This window comes from Ascaphus truei, chromosome 3 (assembly GCF_040206685.1).
Source record: "Ascaphus truei isolate aAscTru1 chromosome 3, aAscTru1.hap1, whole genome shotgun sequence".
Taxonomy (NCBI): Eukaryota; Metazoa; Chordata; class Amphibia; order Anura; family Ascaphidae; genus Ascaphus; species Ascaphus truei.
The window spans coordinates 355,153,616-355,181,495 of NC_134485.1; the positions used below are offsets into that span (position 1 = coordinate 355,153,616).

At 40.7% G+C, this 27,880-nt stretch overlaps 1 protein-coding gene across 1 annotated transcript; it reads left to right on the forward strand.

Annotated features, from left to right (window-relative positions):
- The first annotated feature begins 1,732 nt into the window (after positions 1 to 1,732).
- Positions 1,733 to 26,596, forward strand: RNASEH2B (ribonuclease H2 subunit B). The gene is made up of 11 exons (XM_075591959.1): positions 1,733 to 1,909; positions 7,034 to 7,105; positions 8,000 to 8,104; positions 8,991 to 9,067; positions 10,452 to 10,569; positions 11,780 to 11,844; positions 12,281 to 12,386; positions 17,846 to 17,927; positions 22,692 to 22,734; positions 23,194 to 23,271; positions 26,425 to 26,596. Exons 1-11 carry the CDS (start codon positions 1,846 to 1,848, stop codon positions 26,530 to 26,532), a joined length of 918 nt encoding a protein of 305 aa, XP_075448074.1. The 5' UTR covers positions 1,733 to 1,845; the 3' UTR covers positions 26,533 to 26,596.
- Positions 26,597 to 27,880: the final 1,284 nt, after the last annotated feature.

Consider the following 27,880-nt stretch of genomic DNA (forward strand, 5'->3'; position numbering starts at 1 on the left):
CTACAAAAGGTAAGTACCTCTGGAAGCAGGGGGTCCCCTGATCTGAAATTAACACAGTTCTGCTGGAGAGACCCCCTGCTTCTATCCCGTAATAAAAACAAATGAAACCCATATTGCTGCTTTAACAACTACTATGTGACCATCTGATACTTATTAATGGAGTAGGGCTATCCACCCCAGGTGCTATATGTCCCATCAACCTATTCACCAAGGCCATATCAGCAGCTGTAAAGGGGATTTTTACCATGACGACATGCCAGTGTTATTTTTAACAGTGCATATACAAATGAGTAGTTAACGACTAATTACTTATTTACATGCTATTCACTAAACTCTGATACTTGGCGATATTGGAATACCTCCTTAAAATGTCTCCAATTTGTATCACCTACCCCAGGCTGGCGTAAGGCCTATCTATATACATAGGCCACATACGCCTAGCCAACCTAGAGTAGGTGATAACAATTCATAATATTAACATTATGAACATATAATACACTTTACAAGCCCAACTGGCCATCTAATCATGCTCAAGCCATGGCAACTAGCTTTTTCGTCTATTGAAGGTTTAATATTTGCACATATGGATATTATGCATTTTTTTTGTATTGTATATGTTACCCTCTGGCACTCATAATTTAAGGGTGGTAGAAAATGTAAGGGTGGAGGAAATGGTTTTTCCTGGGCAAACTCCTGTTGAACACACAAAGATCAGACATATAAAGTGAGTAACCAGAAGAAATTAGGCCAATATGCAACAATCACCCAGGCAGAACTCATGCTTTTAAAGGGAGGTCTGTCCCTAGGACAAAAGTAAACTAATGTAACTAGTATGTTTAAATTGAATTAAGACATGTATTTTTAAATACTATTTTTGACATTTAATTTTTTCATGTTAACCAAATGCTTTGGATGGGTTTTAAGATCTTGTATCTAAATTCTGGAGAGAAAAAAATGCCAGGCAAATGAGTAATCCAAACCTCTCTTTGGGCAATGATGTTATCATAATCCAAACAAATAAAATACAACTACACGAGTAGGAATAAATAAATGTAACAAATGTACAATATTGTACTTTAAGAACAGCTGTTTCTTCACCTAATAAATCAACTTTTTTTTGCCTCGTATGTGGGACTTCTCTTAAAAGAAAATGTGCTATTTTTCTACCTTCTCTAAGTGGAAGCAAATATAAAACCTGAGATCTCCCCCATTTCCCTCCTAATTTCCCTGACAGAGCTTACACTGGTTAGCATGCAGGGCTGACACACACATTCGAATCAAGACAGGATCAACCTGCTAAACATATTTAAACGTTGTCTTATTATCGGGAAACATCACCATGTGATGTGTACTGAAGTGTGCGCCTTTGCGATCACTTGACCCTTCCTTCACAAAGGAGCACATGCGTTCAATTAGACAGCAGTGCCTAGAAAGGCCCTGCTGCAGCAATGGCGTGAAGTGAAACAGGAACCCAGCCGCACATAGCTTCCTGCAGCAATGTGACGCCTGTCGGCTGCTACCATCTCCTTCCTAATGCGAGGGACACGCCACACACTGCACCCTGCGAATAGTACCCATTTCTCTTAAATTAATGTGTTACATTCATCAGGAAGTAATGTTGATATTCACGTACATGTACTTTGCAGTCTGCAGCCTGACCCCCTTAACCCCTTGTTTACTGGATACAATACATGCTATGGAAGTTCCTCCCCTCCCGCTCATTGCTGCAGCACAGATGAGCGCCAAGTTGTGTAGCGGGTACTCTCCTCCCCCTCCCATGGGCAGTGTGGAGTTGCCGCGCTTTACTTTGATGGGTGCTTGTTGCTGGCAGAACTGTTTGTAACAATGATGTCCAAGAAGAAGAGACACGTGGATGTACAGAGCGATCAGTGGGTGCTGGTGGCCCCAGGTACAAGTTTGGGGGCGCATTGCCTGGAACCCCCTGTATTACCTTGGAACCCTTCCCCGTGCTCACATAATTCAGAGCCCCGTGTGGAACGTGTGTTCTTATCCTGTCTGTCCTAGATGTTTAGGGATAACAACCCATGCATTATGATGTTGCATTGAGACTGGTACATTATGAAGGGTGCCGGGGCAACGCCCACCCATTTTTATATATTTTTACAGTGATGCATGCTACTGATTTTGTATGTACAACACCTCCACCCAGACAATAGTTTGTGCACTCGTCCTGTTCCATGCTTTTTAAACAGTAATATAAGTGGAGTGGTATTGTGCTTGATTCTAGAAGAGGAGTTTTTTGATTATTAAGAAGGCCGAGCTCGGTAGATAATTTTTTTTAATGGTGTGCTGTATTATGGAAACTATAAAGAGAGTTTAAATGTTAACATTCATCCAACCTTTCTTAACCATTTCAGTCCTGAGGGGCTTCAGGGAGCAATCCAAGCCATATCCTACGTTTTTTTAAATAAATCCGTTCTGTATTATTAGATAAGTGACTTTTTTTTAAATTCAATGCCATGCCATTTTTAATTAGTTTTAATATACTGAGCATACTTTTATTTCTTTAGCAGGTTTAGCTCAGCTCACCTCCCCATCAATACATCTTTGTAACACTTTCCTGTTTGTGATAATTTGTTGCCAATACTTCCAGTAGTTTGAGCTGCAAACTGTAACAATAGATGTTACCTGAGTAATATGAGAATACATTGTAGCTGCTGAGTAAGGCTGTGCTTATAGTGCCGGCGACGCAACGTCGCGGTAGAACAAATGTATTGCCGCTGTCGCGTGTACTTATAGTAGGAGCGTCGCGATCGCTGAAAGCCAAGTAAATTAGATTTTTCCAGCGACTGCAGCATGTTGGCGTCATGTCGCAGGCGACGGCACTATAAGCACAGCCTTAGGCCTCGGCCAGGCTCCCTGCTGGCGTGCTGAGGCGCAGGCCTGGCCTTGCGGTTGCTTACCGCACGTGCTGTCGGGGCGGGCCGGGGGCGGGCACGTCACTGGCCGGGGGCGGGCCAATTGCATCACGGAGCTTGTTCGCCCTCATTGGGCGAACCGCTCACGTGACCGGCCTGTCGCGCCGGCAAGCGGGGGAATTTTAAATTCCCCTAAGACCTACGCTTCCGCGCGCTTGCGGAAGCGTAGGTGAGCCCCTACTAAAGCCGCTCTAATTGCAGCTGTAGGGGCTCAGTGCTGAGCGGGAGCGCGCTTCCGCCAGCAAGCGCTAAACATGGCCAAGGCCTTACACTGACTGAAGGATTGATTTGACACTGAAAGACAGCCATTTAGTCAACCCTGGGAAACAGGATTTTGTTGATCAATCATGGGAGAATCAATCGATCGGCAGCTTAGGTAATTTTAGTTTTCAATAAAGGTAATTAAATGCTGCATATATAAAAACAATAAAAGTTGGGGAAAAACAAATTTTAAGCTGCATTGATTTTGCTTCTTTAAATAAAACTTTGTTGGTTTAAAAAAAAAAAAAAACAAGAAAACTGAAGGCATTCAAAGTGAAACTGCAAGTATAGTTCTGTAAATGAAAACAAACCGTAAAAGTTGGTGCTCACACCAAATCCGATCAATTTATAACCAAAAAGACTCAAACTCGCGAATTTCAGCAACTTGCTGGTATTCTAGTAGCTCTGTTCAGGACCGGCTTGATGGTGTTGCCACTGCACAGACTCGCACTGTTACAAAGGCCCTGCGCACTTCCCCCCCAACAAACTTATTAGCGGGATTGAGCGCGGGACCTCTAATGTTTTACTTCTCCAGAGTGGCATCTCCTGCAGCGTCACGTTGTCATTGCACCATAATGTCACATGGCATCACGTTGCCATAACTTTCCCCATTCAATACTGTATGTGCATCAATACAATCTGCACACTGACAAGTGATTAGCTAAGCTGCAGATCGATCCCTTCTCCTGTAATCAATTGCTTTCTCAGGGCTATTTAATTCAGCATTGTGGGAAATGTATTTCTGGAATATGATTGATTGGGTAGTTACTAGATACAATTGGTGCACTGCTAGAGAGAGGGCGGGGCTCAAGAGCCAGAGCCTATCAGAAGGGGAAGGGTCTGTCACTTTTTGGAAATGCTTCCTACATTAGGCCTGGGACATAGTAGAGCAGGCCGCGCTGAACAGGTGCACTTACCCCCTGCATCTGTCATCAGTGCGGCTTTAGCAGCCGCTTCTGCATGCGTGCGGAGGCTGAGAAATTCTGAGGAGACAGGCAAATTTAAAATTTGCTGCTCAGGGGAGCGGAGGAGCGGTCACGTGACCACTCCCATCCAATGGGAGTGAGGGACTAGCCCCGCATCCTGCCACACCTCCGTTCCACCTCTGCCCCGCCCCCAAAGCGCGCTCACTGCCTCGCCTGCCAGGACACAAAAAAGCTCCAGTTTGAGCAGGTGAGGCAGAGCAGGAGCGCGGATCAGCGCGGCCCGAGGCACCATGCCCGAGGCCTTAGAAACTTTAAAAATGTCTTATAGTACAAAACTGATTTATTTAAAAAAGATTTGATTCTCGCTGAGATATTTTAGTAGTCCCAAGCAAAAAAATAATATATATCTATCCCCAAACCTCCAATTACCGAATAGAGAGACACTTGTGCTAAAAAGAAGCATACCTTAGATACCTGGGAGATATGCTAATGACTATGCAAAGTATATTTAAGTAACTCACGCGACAATTCCTAAAAAATCCAAGGAGATCACAATCTAAAATAATAATGTTGCTATATTAAAGGCAAAGAAAAATATTAAATCAGACCAGCACTCATAATTGAAAATAAAAAAACATGCTAACTCAAATGGGTAATTCCAAATAATTCATAAGAAAGTATTAATGGCAAGTTTAAAAATATATATTTAGAGGTACATAGTCACTACACGGATCCAGGGCCACAGACCGGTTTCCTGGGGCCCAGAGCTAGAGTTTTGACCGGGGCCCCAACCCCTCATGTCAGTGGTCTTGCGACAACCCCCTCCCCCCCCCATATTAAACCTCGCGAGCACCCTCTGTTCCCCTGCTCCCTCTTGCCATATATTCTCTACCCCCCCTGTCTCACTCTTTCCCCCACTCTCACTAACTCCCCCCCTCACCCCGCTCTCTTCCTCGCTCCCTCTTACACCCCTTCTCATTCACAATCCCTATCACTCAATTATCTCCCACTCACTAAATCCTGCTCCCTCACTAAATCCTGCTCCCTCAATCCCCCTCTCCTCACACTCATTCCCTCAATCCCCCTGGCTACACACCCACACAATCCCTCCACAAAATACATACACTATCTCCCCCCCTCCTCCCCAATACATATTTACACAACACTACCCTCCCCCCCAAATACATACTTACACTATCCCCCCTCCCTCAAATACATACTTACACTATCCCCCCTCCCTCAAATACATACTTACACTACCCCCTCTCCCTCAAATACATACTTAAACAACACTACACTCCCCCCTACTCCCCATATACATACCTTGAGGATGGTCTCAGGCCGCAGGGCCCGGCTTTCTCATGCTGCTGCGGGTCTGCCTCTCCCACATGGCTGCTTGCCTCCCTCACTCGACTACAGCAGGCCCCTCTCATGCCTGGCCCAATTACCAGCGCGCACCGACCGGCATGAGGGAGAGCCGGGACCCGGCAGCAACCAGAGACCCGGCAGCCGGACGCAGAATTGGGACCCGACCTTTCCAGCGCTAGCTGTCTCGGCCCCCTGCAGCCACCAGGCCCTGGACACTTGTCCCGGCTCTCCCCTCCCTGTCTGCGGCCCTGAAGGGATCTATCCGAGCTAGGCCAGCTTTTCAGGGGACCTTGCCTTTTTCTCAGGCTGCGGAAACAACAAGGTATCCTGAAACGCTGCGTTGCTTGGATAGATCCGGACATTGTGAACGTTTTGCTTTGGTAATTATCTATTCTTATCAAATTCATTATTTGGAATTAACCATTTTAGTTAGCAAGTCTTTTATTTTCAATTATGAGTTCTGGCCTGATTTTAATGTTTCTATGTATGTGTATTGTACCTATTGGTGAAGGTATTGGAGCAGAACACCAGACATAACTACTAACACGGGGAGGGCAAGTTCAGTTTTTTGTATCGCAGGCAAAGAAATAGATGATCGCAGTCTTCTGTTTCTTTTGTTCCTCCTAGTCAAGAAGGCCAAACATAACAAGGCAATGTCTGGAAGCCCTCCTAGTTCAGATTCAGCTATGCATTCTGATCATTTTCAATGTTTGCAGTTATGAGAGCAGCTGAGCCATTTACTGGGCTGCTTATGTCAAGAAGAACAAATAGCAATTTGTAATCGCTCTCTTATCTGTGTATTCCGGGTGTTGAGGCTCTAAAAACTGTGTTGACTTGTGTTTTTTTTAGGTCTTCTTTTTGTCCGTTTACATGTTTTATTTTTGCTCGGTATAAAAACTATTCATATACATAAACAGCTTATAAAAAATATATTTACAGTACACTGGTTTAGTTCAGGGATTCTCAAACATTTACATATGTGGATTGTGGACTACTTCAGTTTAAAGTTGCAGTTCGGGCTCCCGTTTTTTTTTTTTTTTTTACTTCAATAGTTTCATCTGGGCAATCTCTACTTACCTAAAAAACTGCATAGCTGCCGGCCAATTTGTTCTCCGTCTATTGATCGGCAAAGTTTGGCGACATCTTTAAATATGGGGAATGTAAATCGTTGCTATAGGAACAAGCATGCTTATTAAAATAGAATACAAGAAAATTGGTCTTTCAAAGTTCTTTTTTTTAAAACAGAAAATGCTAAAAGTATTTTTTCTTACTACAGAACTGATTTATTAAAAAAAACACACATGCAGGATATTGCCTGAACTGCAGCTTTAAGGAGCTGTTTAGAGCATTTAGAAGTATGTATAACATATTTTAAAGTATTGGACTTGTAGCTAACAATCAGTCCTTAGTAGTGATAAAACAGGCACATATTGCACAGTAAAGATGCCTGAAGGGACCACAATTTGAGAATCGCTGGTCTAGTGTAACATTTGCTATGAAAAATCCTCGCAAATTATTGAAGCTTATGTTTCATTTCAGAATCGCTTAATGATGAGGCCAAAGAGCCAAATAATAAAACATTATTTACGAAACTGCGCAACCCTGGAACAGGTATGTGTTTGTAAAAACAAATATTGATTCCATTTTGAAAGGGTCTTGACTGAGTATCTTGTTGCCTCTTCAATTCTGAAGAATTCAAAAGTGTTATATCTGCTGTTATGGTTGATCCTATATTACTACACTACCATATATTGCACAATATAATACATGAGCCATCCTATTTTACTTGATTCTGTAAATGGCGTATACAGATCGGTGCATATTTCACTGCAAGGTTACAAGAATCAGAATTAAGCTCAATGTTTAAATTGGGGTTTGCAATGCTCTTCTGTTGCATCAAAGCAGCACTATAAAGGAGCAGGCCAAGCGACGTGTCTTTTAAATAAATAAAATAGGATTGAGCAGGGTGCCTCTGGAGCTGAACCGCGTTGATTTAATTTCCGGGGACATCGTGCTTCCCGTGATACTTACCTCCGTAGGTGGGTGCTGTTAGCAGCTCTGGTTGGGGATATGGAAAAGGGGGCTTATATTTTCCGCGTCACGCAGGCCAATAGGAAGCCATGATGTTAATTTAAAGTTCTAGAAGCTGTATTGGTCCTGGAGAAATGTAGGTTAAATGTAGCTTGTAATATCTCAAGGGAGCTACATTAGTGTACAGAGCTTTAAAAAAAAAAAAAAAAATCTCGCTTTTTTTTTTTTTTCAAGTATACTGTTAGTTGGTCCCAATAAAAGAATTCAACCGACAGCAAGTCTCTATTTATTTAGCAGATTGTTGGCCCAGAAAGATACACCAGTGAGTGAAAGCTTTACTTAAAACTCGCAATGCTTAGACATCAAACTTGTACCATTTCATAATTAGTGACCCTTTTACAGAATTTAGTGTACCTGTAGCTTAGTCACATATTGGAAAATGCACTGATACCATCTGAAATTTTGTCTTTCCAGAAAAAGGAGCCATGTTCCTGTTCACAAGCTCTGGGCAGCTCTTGGAAGTGAAAGCGTTTCATGAAGAATATCGTTCTTGGTTTATAGGTCAGACAGTTCAACAGGGTGAGCTGATTAACTTCATAAAGTCCCCAAGATTTTGCAGGTTTTCTTTTTAGCCTGCCCCAGAGCTCAAAGGTTCCAATTGCTGAGGAATAAAATCGAATGCTTGATTTTCAGTGGAGATGTACAAAACATTCACGTATTTGTGCAATGTTTGCAATTGAAAATGTCAAATATATTAAATTTTCACCAGAAATCACCAACTGAAAACACTTTTTGACCCATACCTTTGTAAATATATTTTTTGCTAAACTTGATGAAAATACGCAAACATTCAATGTGAAATATGTTTTGCACACATTCATATAACAAAATCCCGACGTGTGAATTGTTTACCATGCTCAGGACAGATAGCCTTTGCTATAAAATTTTGCGACTTAAAACATTTGAAGGACCTTTTGTAAAGCGAACATGACAACTTTAATTATCATTGATCCTGCAAAATGGTGACATGGTGGATCATATCCGATAATAAAGTAATTTTAAATTCACTTGCATCCTTCATTCCGTTACTGCTTACTTGCCATCCACATCGACTGTATTTAATAATCCTAGCACTGAAGCCCTAGCACGACTAAGAATAGCTGCCACTTTTTGCAGAAACTGCTGAAGTTGGGAAATGGCTTAAAGTACAAACTAAAATCTCTTATAATGAACATAACAGATAATATATATTCTGTAATAATTGTTCATTGTGCTTTTTCCAGTTAGGCTCTTGGGCCTACATTTACAATGTATTAAACAGGTCTTAATGAGGGGAAACTGTTAAAATTGTATAGATAAGGTATATTGCATGCTAAGTGAGACAGGAATTAGAAGCATTACATTTTATTTTTTCAAAGTTTCCGTTCTTATCTAATCACTACAAACATATTTTCTTTATTCCTAGATGGAAGACTCTTGTTTGCAACACCGATGGATCCTTTGTTTTTGGTATTGTACTATTTGGTAAAAGCTGATAAAAAGGTAGGTTGTACAAATTAACGTAAATGCTAATGAAGTCTGCAGCCATCTTGCACATAAAGAAGGGTGAAATGTAACTTTAATGACTGTTTCAGGAATCATAGAGGTCTCAGGATAAAGAACCCATTTGTGTAGATTTAAATCCTGCTTTTCAAGATAATTAGGGGTCACTTATACATGTACCCCATATAGATTATCTTCAAGGAATATATCACCAAACATTCTAACAATTTTGCATCTAGGATGACCATAATTGGCTTCCGAACCTGCTTTTCAGGTTGTCCTCTGTTCACTCTCAATACAATGCTTATACGTCAAACTTGTACCATTTCATAATTGGTGACCCTTTTACAGAATGTAGTGTACCTGTAGCTTAGTCACTGAAAATGCACTTATATCATCTTCAAGATCATTAGTGGTCCCTTGTACATGCACACCATATAGATTGACTTCAGGCAGAAGGGAGATGTTGGAATATATCACCAAACATTCTAACAATTTTGCATCCAGGATGACCATGATCGGCTTCTGGGTCTGCTTTTCAGGTTGTCCTCTTTTCCAGACACATTTTTATGCCTATAAGATAACTACAAATTGAACTTTACAATAACATTATATAAATATTTGGAAAATATTCCCTGGACTAGAGGGGCTGTTGTAAAGTTATTTATCATTACTGTTACCGTTTATTTGTGAAGCACCAACATATTCCGCAGCGTGGTACATGTATATTACATAAACTGTTGCGTGCATGTGAGGACAAACATGCACAAACAGATATAAAGAGGGAATGAGGGACAATGTGGAAACAAGAAGGTAAGGTGGCTGCCTATTTATGACACTGAAAAACGCAGTAATGGCATTGAGATTCACAATAAACCATACTGGCTTTTGCTTCTGAAGCAACACAAAAGTAATTTTTCCTTGCTGTGGCCTGGGAAACATGGAGGTTTCAGGTCTGTATTGTCCCAAACAAGCACAAGTCACATTGACATTCATAATGTGTTGCATATTAAATGGTCTCCTGCCTAACTCTTGAAGAGAAAGTATTTTATTTTGTGTGGTAGTGAAGAGTTTTTTTTGGTAGCATTTTGAGTGTGATTTTTTAAAAAGGTTATATCCAGCCCTTTTTAAACTTTAATCCATGCTACTGTTACAGTATATTTTTGCTAATGTCACTTTTTTTTATAAGCCTTTTATTTTTTTTACACTTCTAATTTCCATAATGTTCCATGGAACTAAAAATGAAATATTCTATATTTTATAAGTGTTTGAATATAAATATGTATAGCCCAGACCGTGATTGGTAAATGTTCCTCAGATATGGTGTAGTTTTATTTTACAGCAATATATTTTTACTAAATTAATTTAAAATTCTGCCATTTAGCAAGGAAAATTTCAACCAGTGGACCAGGTTGTGGTAGATGAAGAATTCCCATCATGCAGCATGTTACTGCAGTGCACACAAGTAGCGCAGTCACTTCATCACGTGACAGAAGAAAAAGGTAGGCTAATCTGATGGACAAAACGAGAGAACTGTCATTTATTGTTCAAAGTAAAAAATATATCATTCTTGTTTTAAGAGCCTTTTGGAACTTGGTCTGGTCATAAAATGGAAAACAAAACTGCAGCAAATGATTCAAAGAAAAATAGACATTAAATGACGTAGTCACATAGGTTTATAATGTTGACCTCCATATTTGGGCCTTTCTTAGGGAACCGGTTTACTTGGATATAGTCATAGAAACATATTATTTGACGGCAAATAAGAAGCACCTGGCCCACCTCGTCTGCCTATTGTCCTCTTCTAAAACCACATTGATCCTTCAGTTTCTTTCATATTTAGGATAGCTTTATGTATAACCCAAGTATTTTTGAGTTCCTTTACTTTTGTGGTAGTGCTAATACAGTAAGGGAATTCAAACATGCTTGGGATAGACATAAGGTTATTCTGAATATGAAAGGAAGCCAAGGATCGGATAGGGTGTGAGGTTTTGGAACATATGGGAAAATAGGCAGACAAGGCAGCTATGTGTTTCTTACCTGCTGTCATTCTCGTTTCTATGCTTCTGTATTAGGACTTTTGACTTTGAAGATTTCACAGTGGGCCACTACTAATTTATATTGTTAAAGAAGATTAACGGGTTAAGGTTTCTTTATACAATCTTGTGTATTTACTTCACCAATGTATTATTTGCTAAAGTTACAGTATCTGGTGTTTATACACTGAAGTGCAAAAACCAATAGTGACTGTTAATGGTCATTCATATGAATAGCTATTGCCCTTTAGTTAATAAGCCACATAGAATAACCATATAAATACTCAATGTGAGGACGAGGTTTTTTTGTTTTTTTCGAACTTAAATTTTTTATTGAGTTTTCATAAAGTCAAGCAAACAACAAGGTCTTTGCATCGTCTTAACTCCAGGGCTTAACCATAACTTAATGCCTGACTAAATGGCAAAAAAAACATTTGACAACATAAACACCATAGAACACCACATTGGGAGGGTGAGGGAGGGGGGGAAAAGGACAGGACGAGCCTTTTTAGTAGTGGTTACAGTGTCTGTCCTGCTCCTGAATTTAATTCAAGCCTCATCTCATTCTCACCCTGTGTAGCCTTGGGTATAATGTACTGTTTTCAGTGCAGAGTTTAATGGCGGCACCTTACAGGAATAATATTGTTATTAAGTACTTTATTATGTTTTATTGTAGAAATTGGCAGCAAGAAATTTTACAAGTACAGCAAAGAAAAAACACTGCAATGGCTAAAGAAAAAGGTGATTGAAAAAAAAATAATTATTGTTGGAATCCTGAATATTTTCTTGCTAAATTAACAAGATTCTGTGACTGAATAGTGTTTAACGTGTTTTGTTTCTATTTACTACCTCTTTTCTACAGATTACTCTTTCACAATGCACTAAAACATTATCTAGACACCGATGAGCATGCTTGTTTCCATTAATATTTGGTGATGGTTACAAGTGCCATTTTATATTTCAAAGGAGAGGCAAAAATGTAAACATTTTCATAACCAAAAGCAATGGGGCTCACAGAGTAATGACTTCTAGTCACCGACTGTGTGAGATCACTCTGGGTTGGATTAATATATGTAAGAAAATATAAGAATTACATAAATTCTTTGAGAATTTAGTGTTTCTATTATGTGCTGTAAAAGCCAGGTTTTAAGACCGTGACTGTATTTATTTGTTTTAGGTGGATCAAACCATTAAAGTTCTAAAAAGCAGTGATGTGTGCGTGGGAGGAGGTGTCCAGTCTGCTACCTTTGTGCGAAGTAAACAAGGCGCAGATGTTAAAGAAGGTGAGACTTGTACAGAAGTGATTAAAGCTGCAGTTCAGTCTTTTTTCTTTTTTTTTTTTTTCTTTTTTTTTTTACTTCAATAGTTTCATGTGTGCAATCTCTAATTACCTAAAGAACTGTATAGCTGCAGGTCAATTCGTTCTCCATGTACTGATAGGCGAAATTTGGTGACATAATTAGTGAAGGGATCTGTTTTTCTTCTGCTTGTCTCTCAGTGGAAGCTCATGAATATTCATGAGCACTCCTGCACTGACATGTGCTAGAGGGAGGGCAGGGCTGACAAAGGGGTGTGCCAGGGCTTGTGACAGGACATGAAGGGGCAGTGCCTTAGCAAATGGCTGTTAAAATAGAATACAAGAAAATTGGTCTTTCAAAGTTGTGTTTTTAAAAACAGAAAATGCTAAAAGTATTTTTTCTTACTACAGAACTGATTTATTAAAAAAAACACACATGCAGGATATTGAGTGAACTGCAGCTTTAAATAATAACTACTTTTTCTCTTATTGCTGCCTATCCCTGAAAATGTCACCCCCATCAGTATTCATCAAACCACATCCCCGTCATTATCAATAGAAAACCAGCTTTCAAGACACCATTCCACCCTGTCAATAAATGCACCTCCATATCTTGATATTTTTTATTCACTTGCATTTACTTCTGTCTCTCCAAACATACCACTTAGATTGTAAGTTGGATTTATTGAGCCATATCATTGTATTGTACTGGTCCTGTATTTCACTTTGCTTGTATTCTTACACCTTAAAACACTTTGTACACTTTTACCTCTAGTCACATATATATTGAAGTTGCAGGCTTGTGCTCTAGGCAAAAAAATCAATTTGAAACAAATTACAAGTGTAATTTGCTTCCTAAGGCCTTGATTATACCCAAAGCGGCGGAGCATGCGACGCCAAAACAAATATCAGTTTTCCAATGAGGCGGCCAAGAATGCGAATTTAGAGCCGATCTGTAGAATTGATTTTCAGGAGCGACGGCTGCGTCACGTGAGTGGTTCAGCCAATGAGGGTGAACCACACGCGTGACGTCATGGCAGTGCAGGTTTCGGGCATACACATCGCAATGAGGGAGCCTTAGGCCTGGGACATAGAGGGTTCAGCCGCGCTGAGCCGCGCTCCTGCTCTGCCTCGCCTGCTGAAAATGGAGCTTTTTCCTGTCCATGCAGGCGAGGCAGTGAGCGCGCTCTGGGGGCGGGGCGGAGGCGTGTCAGGAGGCTGAGCGGGAGGCGGGGCTAGTCCCTCGCTCCCATTGAATGTGAGCGGTCACGTGACCGCTCACATCGCTTCCCCGAGCGGCAAATTTGAAACTTGCCTGTCTCGGCAAAGTTTCTGAGCCTCCGCACGCATCGGCACGCATGCAGAGGGGGAAACTATAGCCGCACTGATGACAGATGCAGGGGGTTAGTGCATCTGCTCAGCACGGCTCAGACCGCCTCAGCGAGCTTGGACATACTGTGTGCCAGGCCTTAGAAAGCTAAATCACTCTCAAAGTAAAAAATTAAAAAAAAAGGAACTCTTTGTATTTCGTGACAAGTATTTTTTTTTCTTCTTCTTGTACATTGAAGTTGTGCCACTTCTGTGTGTGTGTTTGATTGTATTGTATGTCTTTATTTATATAGCGCCATTAATGTACATAGCGCTTCACAGTAGTAATACATGTGGTAATCAAATAATTAACAGATAATATAAATAACAGGTCATGGGAATAAGTGCTTCAGACAAAAAAAAATAACATTAAGGAAGAGGAGTCCCTGCCCCGAGGAGCTTACAGTCTAATTCTTAGGTAGGGAGAACATACAGAGACAGTAGGGGGGAGTTCTGGTAAGTGCGTCTGCAGGGGGCTAAGCTTTATGTATCATGTGTTCAGAATATCCACAGTGCTATTCATATGCTTCTTTAAGCAAGTGTGTTTTAAGGTGGGTCTTAAAGGTGGATAGAGAGGGTGCTAGTCGGGTACTGAGGTGAAGGGCATTCCAGAGGTGTGTGGGGCAGTCAGTGAAAAAGGTTTAAGGCGGGAGAGGGCTTTAGATACAAAGGGGATAGAAAGAAGACTTCCTTGAGAAGAACGCAAGAGTCTGGATGGTGCATAACGAGAAATTAGGGCTGAGATGTAAGGAGGGGCAGAAGAGTGTAAAGCTTTAAAAGTGATTAGAAGAATGGAGTGTGAGATGCGGGATTTGATCGGAAGCCAGGAGAGGGATTTCATGAGGGGAGATGCTGAGACAGATCTAGGAAAAAGTAGAGTGATTCTGGCAGCAGCGTCTAGGATAGATTGTAGGGGAGACAGGTGAGAGGCAAGAAGGCCGGACAGCAGGAGGTTACAGTAATCAAGACGGGAGAGAATGAGGGCCTGAGTCAGAGTTTTAGCAGTCGAGCAACAGAGGAAAGGGCGTATCTTTGTTATATTGCGGATGAAAAAGCGTCAGGTTTTAGAAATGTTTTGAATGTGAGGGGCGAATGTGAGAGAGGAGTCGAGTGTGACCCCTAGGCAGCATGCTTGGGCTACTGGGTGAATGATCGTAGTTCCAACAGTAATGTGGAAGGAGGTAGTAGGGCCAGGTTTGGGAGGAAGTATGAGGAGCTCTGTTTTAGCCATGTTGAGTTTAAGGCGACGGAGGGCCATCCAGGATGATATAGCAGAGAGACATTCAGAAACTTTGGTTTGTATAGCAGGTGTAAGGTCAGGTGGTGAAAAGTATATTTGTGTGTCGTCAGCATAGAGGTGATAATTAAACCCAAAAGATGTTATTAGGTCACCTAGAGAGAGTGTGTACAGAGAAAAGAGGTCCCAGGACAGAGCCCTGTGGTACCCCCACAGAGAGATCAATAGAGGAGGAGGTGTTAGCAGAAGAGACACTGAAAGTACGATGGGAGAGGTAGGATGAGATCCAGGATAGAGCTTTGTTCCGAATACCAAGAGTATGGAGAATGTGAAGGAGAAGAGGGTGGTCCACGGTGTCAAATGCTGCAGAGAGGTCGAGTAATATGAGCAGAGTGTAATGACCTCTGTCTTTGGCAGCATGGAGGTCGTCAGTTATTTTAGTGAGGACTGTTTCCGTGGAGTGAGCAGTGCGGAAGCCAGATTGTAGAGGGTTTAGGAGAGAATAGGTGTTGAGAAAATGGAGCAAGCGAGAGAATTTCAAGACGTTCAAGGAGTTTAGAGGCAAAAGGCAGGAGGGAGACAGGTCGATAGTTAGAAAGACAGGTAGGGTCAAGCTTGCTGTTTTTGAGTTATGGTATGACTGTTGCATGTATGAAGGAGGATGGAAAGATTCCAGAGCAGAGGGAGGAGTTAAAAATGTCTGTGAGCATAGGGATTATAGTAGGAGCAAGAGGTTTTAGGAGATGGGAGGGAATGGGGTCAAGAGGGCAAGTGGTAGAGGGAGAAGAGGCGATCAACAGCGACACATCTGAGACAGTGGAAAAAGAGTCAAGGAAGGCAGGAGGAGAGTTAGGAAGAGGTGTATGATGGGAGGAAGAAACAGAGGGGATGTTCTGCCGTATGGATTCCACCTTTTCCTTAAAATAGTCAGCAAAGTCCTGAGCGGAGATGGAGGAAGGAGAGGCAGCCAAGGATGGTTTGAGTAGAGTATCAAAGACAGAGAACAGTCGGTGTGGGTTAGACTTGTGCATGTTGATTAGAGAAGAAAAGTAGGCTTGCGAGAGGGCAGAGTTGAAACAGGATAGCATAAATTTGTAGTGAAGGAAGTCTGCGAGAGTATGAGATTTCCTCCAGAGACGTTCAGAGGAACGAGTGGAGGAACGCAGCATGCGCGTGTGGGAATTTAGCCAGGGTCTAGGGTTAGAAGGGCGAGTGCGGCAGAGAGAAAGCGGGGCATGTAGATCAAGAGAGGAGGACAAGGCAGAGTTGTAGTTCCTAACCAGGTTGTCAGGGTCTGTAGCAGAGCTGAGGGAGGAGCGTAAAATGGACTCAAAGTCAGGTAAGTGAATAGAGCGCAGGTTTCTGCAGAACCGGGGGGTAGATGGAGATGGAGAAGGGGAGAAGTGAGATAGAGAGAATGAGATGAGGTGATGGTCAGAGAGAGGAAAGGGGGAAATGGAGAAATCAGAGAGAGAAGTTTTTAGTGAAAACCAGGTCTAAGTAGTGGCCATCCTTGTGAGTACTGGCTGCAGTCCACTGTTGGATGGCAAAAGAAGAGGTTAGAGAAATAAAGCGGGAGGCCCAAGGGAGTGAGGGGTCACCAATGTGGCAATTGAAGTCCCCAAGGAGAAGAACAGGGGAGTGTGAGGAGAGGAAGAACGAGAGCCAGGATTCAAAGTGAGTGAGAAAGGCAGAAGGGGGATGAGTAGAGGTAGGTGGGCGATAGATAACCGCCACATGGACAGAGAGAGGAGAGCAGGAGCCCCACGCCTCCACCCCTGCCATCAGTGCGTGGAGTGTGGGAGAAGGAAAGGCCACCATAAGAGAGGGCAGCTTCCAGAGCAGTCAGACTGAGTGAGCCAGGTCTCGTTTATAGCAAATAGGAGCAGAGAGTGGGAAAGAAAAAAAGTCATGTACAGAGAGGAACGTGTTAGAAAGGGAGCGAGCATTCCAAAGGGCACAGGAGACAGGGAGAGAGGAGGGAGGGTGGCAGGGGATGTGTATGAGGTTGGAGGGGTTGACACCAGGGGGAGAAGAGTTTGCAATTGGCAGGCGAGGATGAGCGCATGTAGGAATAGGGCAGGGACCAGGATTGGGAGAGATATCCCCAGAAGCAAGGAGGAGAAGCATGGAAAGAAAGAGAATGTATGAGGATGATTTGTAGGGGTGTTTTTTAGTGCAGGGGATATAGCTGTGTGGTGTTAGAGGGCGCAGGTAAGAAAGGAGTTCATGTGAACAGAGAAGTGATGAAGGAAGGAGAGATGGCAATATATGAATAGAGTTAGATACATACTGAGGATGGTAAAAAGAAGTGCATAATTTGAGAAGAAGTGAAGTCACAGCAAATATAAATGGTAAAGGCAGCATCACAGCAGTAATGATGCAGTCTGGTATAGATGATATCCTCCTTTCCAGCGTAGTTCAAATGCAGGAATCAGGGCCAGATGGGGGTGTCCACTTCTTCACTTCTTTTGAACTTCCTTTTAAACTTGAGTTGTTCAGTAGTCCTGCCACTTATAATGTGCCACTTGGATATGTGCTGCATGCAGATTAATAATAGCAACATAATTACTTTGCAAAAAGCAAGAATCAAACTCAAAAAAGTCTGTAGATTTAAGGATTTATAAACAGTCTTATCCCCACACCTAATTAGATGAAGTTTGTAGCCACCTCATATAGCATGTTTTACCACGAAAATATTCCCAGTTAAAATAAATATTTTCCTTTATTTATTTCAATCGCCTACATTTAACCTGTTTATCATGCCGCTGACATTAGTTCACTTTGGTACTAGCTTATCATCTCTCTGACACTTTTACCCTTCCTCTCTTGTTGTGTAGAGGACTACACCCGTTATGCTCATGGATTGATATCTGAGTACCTATCTGAAGACCTCAGTGAGGATCTGTCCAAGTACTTACAGTAAGTAGGACCTGAAGCTCACAGATTTCAAATGCAACATACATTGTTCTAATATGTGTATATTTAAAGATGTTAAAAGGAGTTTTAAAGATGTTCAAAGCTACATGAGCTAGAAGTGTAATATTCTGGAGCACTTTTTAAAACTCACGTAAAGTTATAACCATTTCTAACTGTTTTGTGCTGAGTATGCCTTAAAGGAAAGCTCCTGGAACACATTCTATTTTTTTATTTTTATTTTTTACTGTGTCGAGAAAATATTAGTGAACCCCAATGATAATTACGGAAATTCTATAGTTTTTCCTTGATAACCTTCTTGAATCAAAACCAGACTTTTCTTAAATATCCAAAACGGTTTATATTAACCAATTCTATGTATTTTAAACAAAATTATATAAGACTTAGACACAATGAGTAATTAAGTCAACGTATGTGCAAAAGTAAGTGAAACCCTGGTTTTATCAGCTAAATTGAAGTGTATAATTTAGTATCAGGTGTTTAAATAATTATATAGATCTTCAGGGGTGAGTTTGGGAGGCCCCACCCTATATAAAGATCAGAAACTTTGAGTTTGCTCTTCACCATACAGGTGTGTGTAAACACGTCATGCCACGATCAAAAGAAATCTCTAAGCACCTCAGAAAAAGCAGTTTTGATGCTCATTAGTCTGGAAAGGGTTATAAAACTATTTCTAAGGATTTGAGTCTCCACCAATTCACTGTCAGACAGATTGTCTGCAAATGGATAAAGTTTGAGACCACTGTCTCTATCCAGAGCGGTCGTCCTATCAAAATCTATCCAAGAACAAACTGGCAAATCAGCCAGAAAACTATACAATGTAATGTGGGAAAAAGTTGCACACCAATAATCAAAAATAAATGTGAGATACTGATACCGGTGCTCTCTAACTCGCTAAGGGAATGCCGCTGCAATCCAAGTACAGGATACACAAAAAGAAAGAGTAGAGGCTCCACGGATTTTATAAATACAATAATGTATTGCAGCCTGTGACGGAGTGGCCTTATCGGTATGGTCAGAAAAGAGCTTACACACCACTTTCTTGCAATGAAAAGGGCTTTATTTCCCTTACCAGGGAAGCAAGTTGCAGTTGCACAGAGAATAAAGCAATGAAAGTAAATGCTATTAACATTTGAATGATCACGTGATAAAGTCACACGAACATTCACAGAAGTACATTTGGGGTGCACATCACAATAAACATTTTTAATTTTAACATTGCTATAGTGAAAACCAAGGTGAAAAAGTGATAAATAAAAGGTGAATAAAATATTAAAACACGTTGAGCTGATGGTCTTGACCCAAACAAGAGTATTAAAGTATTGCACAAAGTCACTGACTGCCTGAACTATAAAGCGTTAATTGCTGGATGTACCTCCTGCCTGATTGTAATAATAACAGGTTCAAACAGTTAGCAATCCTTATCATGTATATGACCAGCTAGAGGAATAGCAACAACAACATAATGTGTTAACACTATATATGCCTGCAACCACAGACCATGAAAGCAAGAGGCAGCGTTCACATATAAATACCACTTGATGATTGGAATTCCCTTATACTAAGGCTATCATATGAACGCTACTTGCTTGCAAGTAGCAGAGCTCCAACATCGCTCTCAACAAGTACTGGGAGTCCCTGTGACTAGTGACAGTAGTATGTGATAACAGTAGAACAGAGAAGCAATATCATAGTAATCTGTGATATTTGGCTAAATTGCCGAGTAGATGGGGGATTCCCTGTTACTAAACTGTCATATGAACGTTGCTTGCTTCCAAACAACACAGCTCCAACATCGCTGTCAATAATTACTGGGAGTCCCTGAGGCTAATGTCAGACAATAGTTAAGCAATACTAGATCAACGTCACCACGCCACCGTGCCCACGCCCTACGCGTTTCTCTCCAGGCGGAGCTTCGTCAGGGGCAGGTGGATGCGTGGGCACCGTGGCGTGGTGACGTCACATCACGTTGAGCAGCTGATCCCGAGCAAGTAGCAGCTAGTAGGAGCGCATTGGCAGTTCTGTGTCCCAGCATGAGCAGAGGACAAGAGTCATCTAGCTAAGTATCACGCATTGATGTTGATCTAGTATTGCTTAACTATTGTCTGACATTAGCCTCAGGGACTCCCAGTAATTATTGACAGCGATGTTGGAGCTGTGTTGTTTGGAAGCAAGCAACGTTCATATGACAGTTTAGTAACAGGGAATCCCCCATCTACTCGGCAATTTAGCCAAATATCACAGATTACTATGATATTGCTTCTCTGTTCTACTGTTATCACATACTACTGTCACTAGTCACAGGGACTCCCAGTACTTGTTGAGAGCGATGTTGGAGCTCTGCTACTTGCAAGCAAGTAGCGTTCATATGATAGCCTTAGTATAAGGGAATTCCAATCATCAAGTGGTATTTATATGTGAACGCTGCCTCTTGCTTTCATGGTCTGTGGTTGCAGGCATATATAGTGTTAACACATTATGTTGTTGTTGCTATTCCTCTAGCTGGTCATATACATGATAAGAATTGCTAACTGTTTGAACCTGTTATTATTACAATCAGGCAGGAGGCACATCCAGCGATTAACGCTTTATAGTTCAGGCAGTCAGTGACTTTGTGCAATACTTTAATACTCTTGTTTGGGTCAAGACCATCAGCTCAACGTGTTTTAATATTTTATTCACCTTTTATTTATCACTTTTTCACCTTGGTTTTCACTATAGCAATGTTAAAATTAAAAATGTTTATTGTGATGTGCACCCCAAATGTACTTCTGTGAATGTTCGTGTGACTTTATCACGTGATCATTCAAATGTTAATAGTATTGACTTCATTACATAGGTAGCACTCACTTAGTGTTATTTAACACTTGTCAATTGTACCAAATTGTGTATTTGATAGTGAGCAGTGTGCAATACTTTGTGTTGTAAATGAAAGTAAATGGCATCAGTCTGCAACAAAACAATAGTCATTAGTTCCAGATATACAACAGGGAGTTCAGGCTCTCCCTTCAGCCAGGCTCTCTGCAACATGTTTCCTCACAGGTTGAGAACAAATTGACAGCCTGGAAGAAATCTGCTGTCTTCCTTTTAAACCTCCCCTTTCCAGTCAGCTAGCAAACCTGCCAGCTAGGGTGTGGTTCTTTTGGTCTGCTAATGTGAGAGTTTTTTTAACCTCCTTGTATACTCCCTCACAAAGCCAAATAAAGTGTCCAACCTTTCGGCTGTCACAGCAGCCTTGTCAAGGAGTGACAGCCAAAACGTTGGACACTTTATTTGGCTTCAATTATTACATTTATAAAATCCAGGAAGTCACAAAGAATCCCAGAGTAACATCCAAGGATCTGCAGGCCAGTCTCACCTTGGCTAATGTGAGTAATCATGACTCGACTATCAGAAAAAGACTGAACAAGGATGGTGTTCATGGAAGAATAACCAGGAGAAAACCATTGCTCACTAAAAAAACAGTTCTGCACATCTGAAGTTCGCCAAAGAGCACATAGATGATCTACAAGACTTCTGGAATAATGTTCTCTGGACAGAGGAGTCAAAGGTAGAACTTTTTGGCCTCACTGAGAAATGTTATGTTTGGTAAAAAAACAAAACACTTAATTTGAACAGAAGAACACGTCTGATGGTTTAGAGCTGCTTTGCTGCCTCAGGACCTGGATGGCTTGTCATCATTTACAAAAACAATGCAGAATTCATGGATCAGAAGATTCTAGAGGAGAATGTCAAGCCATCAGTCAGTGAGCTGAGTGAAAGTGGGTCATACAGCACGACAATGGTCCTAAACATACAAGCAGATCTATAAAAGAATGGCAAAAGAAGACGAAATTCCATGTTTTAGAATGCCATAGTCAGTATAAACCTAGATGCCATTGACATGTTGTGGTAGACCCTGAAGCAAGCTGTCCATGCAAGGAAGCCCTCAAATATCACTGAGTTGAAGCAGTTCTGTAAGGAGGAATGAGCCCAAATTCCTCAAAAATGAGGAGAGAGACTGACCAGCAGTTACAGGAAACGCTTCGTTGAAGTCATTGCTGCTCAAGAGGGTGCCACCAGGTACTTAATCTAACGGTTCACATATTTTTTGACACATGGATTTTAAATGTTGAATCATTTGTGGATAAATAAATGTTGAAAAAGTATCATGTTTTTGTGTCATATTTGTTTTATCGGGTTATCTTTATCTATTATTAGTACCTAGATTAAGATCAAATAAGATTTTACATTTGAAATATGAAAATTGTTAGGGGTTCACAAACTTTTTCTCGCCACTGTGTGTGTGTGTGTGTGTGTGTGTTTTGAAGCAAGGGGTCTCTGCAGCTGAACCGCATTGGTTTCAACTCAGGGAATCCCCTGCTTCCCGAGATACTTGCCTCGGAAGGAGGTGCCAGTATCTGCTCAGCTGAAATGTCCCTTGTCACATTGGCTAATAAGGACCTTGAAGGGATGACATCACAGCTTCCTATTGGCCCACAAACTGCAGGACATTTAAATCTGCCATATCGATAGCCCGTCTGGACTGCTACCTGCACCCTCTTCCGAGGTAAGTATCTCAGGAACCATGGAGTCACTGGAGCTAAAATGAACGCAGTTCAGCTACAGAGACCCTGTGCTTCAAACCAATTTTTTTTTTTTTTTTTTTTAATAATAAATATTTTTTTGCCAGGAGTGCCTCTTTAAGTTAAGAAAATTACTAGACTGTGTATTTCTAACATTTAACCAAGTTATTTTGTTTCAATGCAGGCTGCCAGAACTTTCCAGTCCAACTCCAGAGCCTCCAGGAAAGGTAAAATGGGACAAATGCTAAATAAATATACACTTCTTAGATTAAGTGTTGTTATTGTACAGTCTTTGTAAGTATACAGTGGTCTATGTAAGCCAAATGTAAGGTTTTGCAATACATTTACATAACCAACTCCTTTCCCACACAGTTTTGTACAAAGATCACCACACTGCTACATATGTTATAAGGCCCTTAAACTGATTGGTACTGTTTTACTTAGTGAATATAATTTTCAGTATAAATAGTAGTATATGCACAGTGTCATTATCGCTGTGATTATCATATTACTCACAAAGTTAATTTGCCTGTGGGCTTTGATTTCTCTTTGTTAAATCTCTTCCTGCTTTTCATGGATGCAAAAGGTATGCATTCCTGCACCTACTCGGGTGAGGTGAAAGAGGAAGTGGAGTCAAAAAAAAGTTAGAATAGTGTTTGAGCAACTTCCTAACTCTAAACTTGCAGAAAAGGAAACTGTCTGACCTACCCGTGGAAGCAGAAGAGGACTACACAAAGTTTAATTCGGACATGAAGAACAAAAAGGTGGGAATCTCATTCCATGTTTGTCAATAGTACCAATATTATGAAATTACAAGTAATTACAAGTTAATTGTAAAGAAGCAGTGGCACTTAATGAGCCACGTGACATTTTTCAGTAGTTGCATATTATGTGCTCACTAAAAGTGAGTGCTCCTTGATATCCCTGCATGGCAACTTGTGTTTTGATACATTATTCGCATGGCCCCTTGGTAGGTGCGTGACTTATGGGTTGTTAAAGGAGATGTTCCCCCTACATGTTTATTTTATAAATCTATCTTCACAACCCTGAACAAAATCTAGTAGTAGACCTCAAGAACCTTATCTGAGAAGAATAAGATGAGACCCCTGGGCCTTTTTTAAAAAGAAAGAATACAATAAAATGAGAAGGCTTTAGGACAACAAATCTGCTTTACATCATTGTGAACTCTTAAAATCGATCATAATGAGGGGCACTGCACTTTTAAGATAGTATTAAACATATTGGACATGGTTAAGTGCTTATCTTGAGTGATTCTCTAACCTGCTAACTGGCACCGCTGAAAGAACTTGCATTCTTTGAGTATAATCTAGTTTCTGTAATCCTGACCTGTGTGCAACGCATTTGCTCAATGTGTTTTTTTAATCCATTGGAAATTTGGAATGCCTGCATGTGGCACAAGCAATGCAACCATTAGCACTTTGCATATCTTCATAAAGGAAGTCATACTACACAAAACACATTAACGTACGACCATTCATATTGCATCACCACCATCTCGATTACAGTTTTGATGATGTAATAAAGTGGGGAACATAGATAAAACTAAATCTGATGCCAGGACACAGCTACATTTATAACAGTTTGTTTTTGTAGCTTTTTAAATTCTTAAGGAGATGATTTAATCTTGAAAACACGCCCAGATTCAGAAGACTAACTCGATTTTGCTAATTTCTTTTTAATATATTTTGTGTAACTATTTAGAAATGATTGATTTTACAGGGGAGGGGGAGGGGGGTGATCCCAGTCATTTATAGTTGACGCTTGACGTATGGGAGGAATCATACAATTATTTAATGGAGTGTATAGGACAGTGTTTCCCAACTCCAGTCCTCAGGGAACCCCAACAGGTCAGGTCTTAAGGATATCCCTGCTCCAGCACAGGTGGGCAAACAGCAGCTCAGTCATTTTGACTTTGCCACCTGTGCTGGAGCAGGGATATCCTTAAGACCTGACCTGTTGGGGTTCCCTGAGGACTACAGTTGGGAAACACTGGTATAGTAACTTGTATCTTCAGCTACCATTTGGTCACTTACATAGAAGATACAAAGTCAGTCAGAACTCCTCCTTTAACTAGGCACCACACTTACTAATTGTTGTCACTCGCTCTTATAGATTCTGAAATGTAATAATTTGCCTAATTTCAATAGTTTTTTTTTTTTAAAGTACTCTAACTTTAAGTTAAACACCAATGTAGAATACTTACGTGTACTGTAAGTATGTGTCTGTTAGGCAGCACTCCACATTAATGGTAAATAAAGTAAATTGGTGCACGGAAGCAGGGGGAACCTCTATCACCCCAAGGTGAACAGAGATATATACATATGGCCCCAGCACGCAACAATAGAAGCAATGGACAATAGTCAATTAGAAGAAGTCAAGTGTATTTGGAAAATATTTAAGCATCTATACATTGAACCCAATTGCAGGGTCCGGAGACAACCTCTCCTGTAAAGACGACCACACCGATAGGAGGGAGAGGGGTAAAGGGGAAAACAAGTGCAAATTAATTAAAAAAAAAAAACAAAAGGGGAAAAAAACAATATATACTTCAATACACGTAATTGACAAGGGTAATAAAATAGTAGGGGGGGCAACGTTAACGTTTTGGGCCATAGACGCCCCCTCTTCAAGCCCGTTCCCACAGATGTGATAAATCTGTGGTACTTCCCTAATTACAGTGACCGTGTGGGCGGAGCCACCAGCATCATCATTGTTCCCCGGGTCAAAGAGTGTTGCGATGGTACAGACAACAGATTATCCGGGGAACAATGATGATGACGCCGGCGGCTCCGCCCACGGTCACTGCACCTAACATTGGATTGGCTGAACAATCCTCTCTCGAGATCTGGCGCGAAGAGCTGGGTTATTTAAAGACTGCATTGTGTTTGTATCTGACACAGTGACTGTTGCAGATTACCCCAGGGGACCCATGGACGTTTATTATAGCAGAGGATTTGAATACTGCAGTTTTTCTTTATTTATCTAACTCTAGCTGTCTGATGCTGGGGCTTTCATTAGTTATAGTTCAATTTATGCTAATTGTTGACTAGCCAGTGATCCCTCAGAAAGGGCTGGCTTTAGGTGCTTAAAACAATCTTTGTATTATTTTTTTTGTACTAGCATATTGTGCTCATCCTGGGCTGCTTTCATTGAGATATATCTAAGTGGGGGTGTGGTAATTAGGGAAGTACCACAGATTTATCACATCTGTGGGAACGGGCTTGAAGAAGGGGCATCTATGGCCTGAAACGTTATTGTTGCCCCCCTACTATTTTATTACCCTTGTCCATTACGTATATTGTATGTAATATATAGTTTTTTTTTTTTTTTTACCCTTTTGTGTTTTTTATTCATTTTCCATTGTTTCCCCTCCACCCCTCTCCCTCCTATCGGTGTGGTCGTCTTTACAGGAGAGGTTGTCTCCGGACCCTGCAATTAGGTTCAATGTATAGCTGCTTAAATATTTTTCAAATACACTTTTGACTTATTCTAATTAACTATTGTCCATTGCTTCTATTGTTGTGTGCTGGGGCCATATGTATATAACTGTAGTGTACTGTATTTAACAGTCAGTATATACGCAGCATGTGCTGAATGATGAGCTGGATATGTTTTAGGCTAATTGGAGACTGTTAAATTGATCCCTGTGCTTGAATAATAGATTTGCAATTCTATACAGATCCTCATAATCAAAGCTGCTGCCATAATTAATATAATTTAACCTTTTAAATTATAACAGTATAAAGTATGGATATTCTTGCTAAAGTTAAAGCCAAAAATATATATATATTTGATGCCACAAAAAGGTAAGTCTTACTTAAGATGTTGCATTTACTGATAAGTACCTAAGCCTCCCATGGCTAATTCACTTGTATGTTTGTTTTTTTCACTTGCAGTCCAATAGCAAGATGACTGCAGCTCAGAAATCTCTGGCTAAAGTGGACAAAAGTGGAATGAAAAACATCTCGTCTTTTTTTAGTCCCAAGGGCAAGATGGCAAAATAAAGTTTATTTTTTTTTTATATTTGGAAAATGTTATTTTATATAATAAAGATATTTTGTTTCTGTAGTATTGTTGTTTTTTTTTTTTTTTCTGTCAAGCATTGTGAACTTTTGGTTCATTTATACTGCTGTTTTCATTTGGACTTTAGCTGTTGTACAGTTCATTATTAATATTGAGAGGAAATCACTGAACTATATGTCGTGATAGATATGCAGTATATGTGAGAAATTGTTTCAAGCTATCTTGCATATGCAAATTTGTTTCTGTTTTAACAGTCTAAAAAGTGACCATTATCCATCCACCCCATTAAATGTTTGTCAGAAGTATTGATCTATCTGTTTTAATTATAATGCTCTCATTATTGTTGGCGTTTATTTGTAAAAGCGCCAGCATATTCCGCATCGTGTTTGATAATTAAATAAACCATTACATACAAATAAGCATAAACAGATACAAAAAATGTAATGAGGGCCCTACTCCTGAAAGCTTAAAATATGGAGGAACTGAAACAAAAGCTAAAGTGGGTGCTCATGGGATGGAGTATATACCCGGTTAGAGTATGTTCCAGCTAGACAGCTGGTCCCATAAAAGTTTGACGGTGGGGGATGTTAGTGGGTGTTACATAGGGTGCTGATTTATTCTTACTGTGTTTCTTTTCTACCAATAACTTGAACTGTAGCTTTTGGGGGAACATCTACCAAGAGCTGGTACAAGTTATTGCATCCGTTACGGTGTTCACTCATAGACTTCAATGGAAGTTAACGCAGGAATGGGTGTGATAACCCATACCGGCACTTGATAAATGTGCCCCCAATGTGAGAAACAACTGTGAGCTGATTATCTAAAGGGCTAAAAGTTTCTGGGGGGAGGCGAGGTGCAGCTCAGGCACAATTCTCAAATGATGCACCATTTTCTCCTCTAGCAAAAGCCATGTCAGGCTCTGGATGGGAGTTGGCATCATGAATTAAAAGGATTTGCTCATTTTGACCGTACTGGGACTGAGCTCTGACCAATTTACTACTTTTCCGTGAAAAAACAAACAACAATTTCACATGTTTTGCAGACTCTGTTGAAAGCTTCACACATATCTAGTTATAAGGGTTAAAATAACCCTCATTAACCTTTACTTTAAAAAAAAAAAACACAACACTGACTGCATAACTATGTTGTATAACGTGTGAAGGGTAGAGGAGCACTCAGGGTGTTGACTGTATTCCCTTGATCATTCAACCAATTATCAACTGCTGCAGTTAGTGAATGCAGGTGGTGAATGTAAAGTGTGAGAAGCAAAGGTGCAGCACTAGATGGTTAAAATCTGTCACCAAACAGAGCATACATTAGGGACCATGT